Raw genomic sequence first — 6,814 nt, 5'->3', positions numbered from 1 at the left:
ATCGCTCACGTCGAAATACCCACGTCGCTCCCATTGATGTCGCTAGTGCTGGAGCCACTCTGTCGCCCGTGTTCATCCTGTGTCCACTTGACACCTTGGGCCAACGAGTAGTACGTACCAGATTCTCCCTGATGACACTAGATCTGTTCGTCGATGTCAACGACGTTGACGCTCCAACAGGAACGTCTATGTCTTCGACATCAAAGCTGATCGCGTCAGTCCCGTGTTGGTTCTTAGCGGTAAAGATTCCATCACGGGATCAACTTCAGGGGCAAAGACTGGCAGTACAATCACAACGTCAAAGACTGCAGTTGCCGCCCCGATGTTTGCGCTCGACTTTAATCCTCGACAGAGGAACTTCTTGGCGGCAGGGGACGCTGAAGGTGTGGTGCACATTTGGAAACTGTCGTGGCAACTTGCCAACTTCCAAACAGGAGAAGGAGAGTTGCTGGAGGCACTAGAGGCAACATAAAACCAGGTTTACGTGATACGCAACTTTTCTTTTTGATTTTCACTTGTGTTGACTGCGAAATGCAACTTTTCTAGAAGTTGTTTCTCTCGTGTTATTTGCGTCCAAGGTCCTTGGCCGTGCGGTGGGCATGCAAACTCCACTCCATCTTCGTTTGGGTCACTAAGGAAATAATGAGACATTAGCATTGACACTTGAGATTTTCAATTTTGACAATAACGAACCTGGCATGACGCGACGCATCTCCTTGAAGGTTTCCTCGGACATGTTGATGTACATGTCTTCGAGGTTGCTCTGCAGATCGTCCTCTGCCTCCTTCATAACGCGCAGAATGGCGTCACCCAGACCGCCAGGACGTTGCACCGTGATCTCCTCGTCGATATCCTTGGAATTTTGCAGTTGCAAGTTGCCGTTCTCAAAGTAGTGAACATGCAGCTGTATGTTGCCCTTAATCTTGGCCGGATTGGCTGTCAGATCCACTTCCCATCGCGATTTCCAGCGTCCTCCCCAATAGTTGCGCAAATTGATACGCTCCGTGCACAAATTCACCACCAATTTGGTACCCACAATGTACACACCGGCACTTCCACTGCAACATCAACAGTAAATATTAAACATTTATACATCACCTCTTTGTAGCAGTAATGTTGCTTACCCGTGCATATATTCGAACTGCAAGTACGATTGCAACGTCTTCTGCATTACCCCACTGGCAATTATTCAATATATAAATTATTTATTTCATAATACGCCAAATTTTTTCTTACCGATCCTTCTCAAAGTCCGTGACTTTGTCCTCTGGAATCTCAGCGACATCGTCCGGTACAATTTGCTGTTGGAATCGGTCAAATCCAAGCACGCGGTTGCCGATGGGGTCCACGTAGTGCGCAGCGTCCACTTCTCCCTCTTCACAGATCAAGATCTATCATGTAATATATATTTCAGGGCTTATATAGAGGTAATGCTCGCAGCAACAGAGTCTAGTAGACCTTGTAATCAGCATCGGGGACGTCTACGGGCACGCAGTTCTTAACGTTGTAGGCATGCAGCGCCCCTCGAAGCGCCGCATCAGGTAGCACATGCGCCGGGACGAGCTTGGCCACGTCACGCAGAACCTCGTGGACCTGTCCAGGTGGACTAGCCAGCAAGAAACGCTGCGCAATCTGCAGCTTTTCCTCGTCCGAGGCTTCCTCGTACGCCCACTCCTCCGCCATGATAATCTGCAAAAATGGTATCAAAACTATGATAATGACTCATTTCACTCTCCTGATTGGTTAATTATAATGTCGTTTGTTTGTAAAGTGCCCATAATTGAAATGGAAACTCCAAGTGTTCGTGTTCTTGTTCTTGGAGAATCCGGAGTGGGGAAGACGGCGTTGCTGCGTGCCATTTGCCGCTTATACTCGCCCACCCCGCTCTCTAACGACAAGCCGTCGAGCTTGTGGACCACTGGATGCGATGTCCACGTGCTACTCACGTCGTTGGGACCGGCAGGACGAGAAGTTTTTGTGGAATTCCTGGATGTTGGAGGTCATCGCCAGTACGAGCTCAGCCGCGGAGCATTCTACCACGATATACACGGAGTCGTATTCGTACACGACTTAAGTGTGAAGTGTGGAGGAAGAGCCAGGACTGCGTCCAGCTCAAACCTGAGGCTCAGGTGCCTCCAGGACGCGATGCTCGCGTCCAGAAGCCGGACTTCGACGGACCATTGGCTGGCGAGCCGCCAGCCCCATCCTACTGCTAATCCTACCAATATATGTTACCGGGGTTTTTCCGTGTGCTGCTACACACTCGACAACTTGCGCCGTCAAGAGCAAGCAGCAGCACTCGGTTTTCTCCCCTGCTGGACTTTCAGTCCCTGCAACTTACTGTTGTTACGACTACTTCCTTCATCACAATGGTCACCACTCGGCGTAGCCGAGGAGCGACCATCACTCAGGTTATGAGCCCAAGAAGGAGAGCTGGAAGCCCAGTCCGGAGTACGCAGAGCTCGCGCGCGTCCGACGAGTTGCAGTTGCCTGCAAGAGCAGACGAGACAACGTCAGACGAGACACATGCGACGTCACAAGCGTCATCAACCCGAGTTGAGCAACAACTCGAGCTCTTATTGGCCCAATTCGGTACCGTTATGACTACACTGACCAATCAGCAGCAAGTGCAGAACATTCCAGTGGAAGCATCCACCCGACGCCCACAAAGGCAGCTCAATTCAAGAACTCTCAGCGGCTCGAGCACAACCGCAGCGAGTGCCGACGTCGTACGGGCTCCGCCGAGGAAACCCAAGCACAGAGGAACTTACCGCCGACGCCAGCACGCGTCAGATCGAGCCGCCAAGAAATCCAAGAACGTCCGAGGATGCAGCGCAGCCAGTCCAGACCGAGGCCGGGACCGACTCCGCTACGGACGAACCCATGGTTGGAGACCACAGATGCACAACCAGAGCGGACACGTGCAGTTGAACGCAAGACTTACCGATACCAACTACCAGACGTGGCGCGTCGAGATTTGCTCCATTCTCGACGTCGCACACCTCTTGGACCCCATCATGGAGCGCGAAACGATGGCAGACCAACGTAACGAAGGACAGCGCGGCTGTTTCAAGCAACGACTGCGTGTTGCTCAACGTGAACTTACGATGGGACTTAGTCAAGAACTACAGATGCGATTTACAAGTGTTATTCAACGTGCTGATCCTATCCTACTGTGGCGAACACTGGAAGATCATTTTGATAACCATCCTGGAGTAAACAGCGTGTTTCTCAAGCGAGATATGCTGAATCGTCGCCTGCAACGTGACGAACGACTTGACGATTACATTCGTGACATCGACGACTACCAACAGAGACTTCGCCGCGCGAACAAGCAGCTGCCTGAGCAGGAAGCCGTCTCTATCCTATTGTCGAATACAGTGGGTGTGTACCCAGCGGTGGTAAACGAGCATGAAGTACGTATTGGACGTGATGAGTCCATTACGTGGGAGCAAGCGATCGAGCGCCTTCGACTCGCTGACCACTCACGCCAAGAGACTGAGCTACAGCAAGGACGTGGTGGAGGTAGACGTGCCGTCCAGCGAGATGTTGCATTTGTTGGTGGCCGTGGCGACGGACACAACGACGGAAGAGGACGTCGAAACTCGAGCAGCAGCCAAGCACGAGGCAACAACAACCGCAACAATCGTCGCAGCCGCAGCCCATCGCCGCGTGGGCGGAACAAGCGGCAGAAGAGCAAGAGCTCATCCAGTGCGAGGGATGACATCGCCAAGCGAAAGGCGAAGACGAAGTGCAACACGTGCGGAGAGCAAGGACATTGGAGTGGCGATCCTGAGTGCCGCCAGCGTGGCAACAATAACAACAACAACAACTCGAGCAACCCGCCGCGCAGGATGATCGATGTGGTTACTGTGAAGACAGCCAAGTCGGCTGCACCGACTCAAGCTGAAGGACAAGAGCATGTACTCGCGGTGCGTGACAACTTCAACTACAAGGACAAGGACCAGGACATGGTGGAGTGGGTGTTGGATAGCGGCGCGCAGACCAACGTCTCGAGCGACCTTACCTTGTTTACGGAGCTACACGAAGACTCAGTTGCAGAGCTAGTCTTCGGCAACGGCACAACCGAGCGCGCAACTGTGGGCACAGTGCTTATGCAAGTGCTGAACGAGCACACGGGCAAGATCGAGGAGCGCCTCCTTGATGACGTGAGCTACGCCAAGTCGGCTGCCTACAACCTGATCTCGCAGACCTACATGCAATTCAAAGGAAACTTCAAGGTGCGCATCTCGCATGATCAGAAGACTACGTGGCTGGTCAAGGACACATTGAAGCTGCGCTTCCAGTACATCCGCGGGATGTACCGCATGTGGACGCCACGTCAGAGCAAGAACGTGATGAGCGTCAAGGCCAGTGAAGCTGAGAACCCCATGACGTTGCTGCACAACCGCATGGGCCACGTAAACATGGAGACTATCAAGACTATGGCAGGAACCTATAACTTTGGCATCAACATGCAGTCGAAGAATTTTGCTCTCTATGAATGCATTCCATGCTTAGAGTCAAAGACGAAGCGCATGAGCTACAAGCGCAAGCCGTCTCGCTCTGCAAAACCCTTGCACAAGCTTTGTGTCGACCTATGCAGTGTTGGAGTGGATACAATATCGAAATCAAACCAGTTTCTATTGATTATCGACGAAGCTACGAGATACAAGTGGGGATATCTATTAGCCTACAAAGACGAAGCCACGGAGCTGATTCAGAAGCAGATTCGCTGGATCCAGAACCAGTTCCCGAAGGCGACCATCAAGACGCTGTTCTCCGATGGTGGTGGCGAGTTCGTCAACATGCAGCTCGAGACCTTCTGCAAGGACCTCGGCATCGACACGCGTTCATCCAATCCCTACAGCCCGCAGGAGAACGCTATCGTGGAGCGCACGAACCAGACCGTCATGCGGCAGGTCAGATCTATGTTACAAGCTACGCAAATGCCTGTTTCATTATGGGGAGAAGCCTTCCTACATGCAATTGAGACGCTCAACAAGACGCCGACGCCGGTGTTGAAGGACCAGCAGTCCCCGTACGAGGCCCTGTACGGAGAGCGGCCAGACCTCAGCGTGCTGCGCACGTGGGGGTGCTTGCTGCACGCGCACATCCCTGATGATTCTCGGCAGAGAAAGGAGAAGCTCACTCCAAGGACGCAGATGTGCTTACTACTTGGCTACAGCGAGAAGACCAAGGGCTATAAGCTGCTGAACCTGCGCACAGGATCAGTGACGACGTGCAGAGATGGAAACATGAAGGCACATGAGAAGTACACGGTAAACACTGTGTATATTGAGCAACTTCTTGCAAACACCTACGCTTACGGAGACTACGACTTACCTGCGGAGATCCCGATCGTGCCGATCCGGACGACAATGTCTACGTACCTGCAGCTTCCTGCAGAGCTTGCAGAAAGGCGAGCAGCGGAGATGGCGAAGCTGGCCACTGCTGGTGAGAGCCAGGACCAAGGTGTTGAAGTTGAAGCCGAGTCTGCGACTCGAAGTGATGACCCACAGCTACCAAGCGAGGACGCTAAGAAGCCAGCAGCTTCAGTGGGAGGTTCCAAGCGGAAGAACACAAAAGGCAAGAATAAAGCGAAAGCATGTGCAAATCGAGTGGGAGCCTCGAAGGCCAAGGACAGTCGACGTGATGCTCACGAAGACGAGAACTGGGAGCCATGCACGACGCAGAAGTCGTCGCCAGACGACAGTGCAGCTACGTCGCGACCGAAGCGGAAGCGACAACCATCCGCCCGACTCAAGGACTACGTAGTGACGAATGTGACGAAGCAGAACGTCGAGGATGTGCAGATCCCCATTAGTCACAAGCATGCGGCAAGGTCAAAGAAGTGGAAGGAGTGGAAAGCAGCGATGCAAGTTGAGATGGACTCACAGCAGCAGCACGAAACTTGGGTGCTCGTGCGACGCACGGAGGCCAAGGGCAAGCGTGTCATTTCGTGCAAGTGGGTGTACGCGCTCAAGAGAGACTCTACGGGCCGGATTAAGCGATATAAAGCTCGACTAGTGATCAGAGGCTTTCTACAACGCATGGGCATCGACTACAGTGAAACATACGCACCTGTTATCAGATTTGAGACGATCAGATGCGTGATCGTATACGCGCTGCAACGCGGATGGGCCATCTTGCAGTTCGACGTCAAGACCGCGTTCTTGTACGGTGACCTCGACGAGGAGGTCTACATGGAGCAGCCTCCAGGCTTCGGAGAAGACTCTACGCGCTACGTATGCAAGCTACAGAAGAGTTTGTATGGGCTAAAGCAAGCGCCTCGGGTTTGGAACAAAACATTGCACAAGTTCCTGACGAAGATCGGACTCGAGCGCCTCGACTCTGACTACGGACTCTACGCCAGGAAAGTGGGAGGAGAAGTCACCATGTTGCTCACGGTGTACGTCGACGACCTACTGCTCCTCGGCCCTAGTGACCTTTGCGCTAAGGCTGCTAAGCAACTCAGTGAGGAGTATGAACTCACATCTCTCGGACCAGTCAAGTATCTACTAGGCGTGGAGATACTGATCGACAGCGAGCGTCGACATGCGGTATTTTGCCAGCGGCAACATATTACGGAAGGTGCTAAAGCGATTTCACATGGAGGGTTGCAACGCGGTTGCAACACCGGATGCGCTGCGCGCTGAGTTGGCCACAAATGCCGAAGGATGACTTCCCCGCCCCTGTACCGGGGAGCTCCGTTGGTGCACTAAAAAATCTGGCCCCAGGCCTCAAGGCCGGGACATTTGCGCACCTCGGCGTAAATCTCCAGCTAGTTACTTGTCCTGCTTCGACCACACAC

General features: G+C 53.1%; 2 protein-coding genes across 2 annotated transcripts in view; one reads left to right on the top strand and one right to left on the bottom strand.

Annotated features, from left to right (window-relative positions):
• Positions 1–472, top strand: part of PITG_14354 (uncharacterized protein) — a gene marked incomplete at both ends in the record, with an annotated part of 2,139 nt that extends 1,667 nt beyond the window's left edge. The window contains 2 exons of the mRNA XM_002898783.1: positions 207–223; positions 305–472. Of these exons, the coding sequence (XP_002898829.1) occupies positions 207–223; positions 305–472 (185 nt within the window). The remainder of the gene's footprint in view (positions 1–206; positions 224–304) is intronic.
• A 13-nt stretch (positions 473–485) lies between these two features.
• Positions 486–1,683, bottom strand: PITG_14353 (F-actin-capping protein subunit alpha, putative; the record flags this gene model as incomplete). Its single annotated transcript, XM_002898782.1, has 4 exons — positions 486–631; positions 694–1,058; positions 1,237–1,391; positions 1,549–1,683. The coding sequence occupies 4 exons, from the start codon at positions 1,681–1,683 to the stop codon at positions 564–566; spliced, it is 723 nt and encodes a 240-aa protein (XP_002898828.1).
• Positions 1,684–6,814: the final 5,131 nt, after the last annotated feature.

This window comes from Phytophthora infestans, genomic scaffold, assembly GCF_000142945.1.
Source record: "Phytophthora infestans T30-4 supercont1.34 genomic scaffold, whole genome shotgun sequence".
Taxonomy (NCBI): Eukaryota; Oomycota; class Peronosporomycetes; order Peronosporales; family Peronosporaceae; genus Phytophthora; species Phytophthora infestans.
Note: the sequence above shows the minus strand (reverse complement) of the source record. Positions and strands in the feature narration are given on the sequence as shown.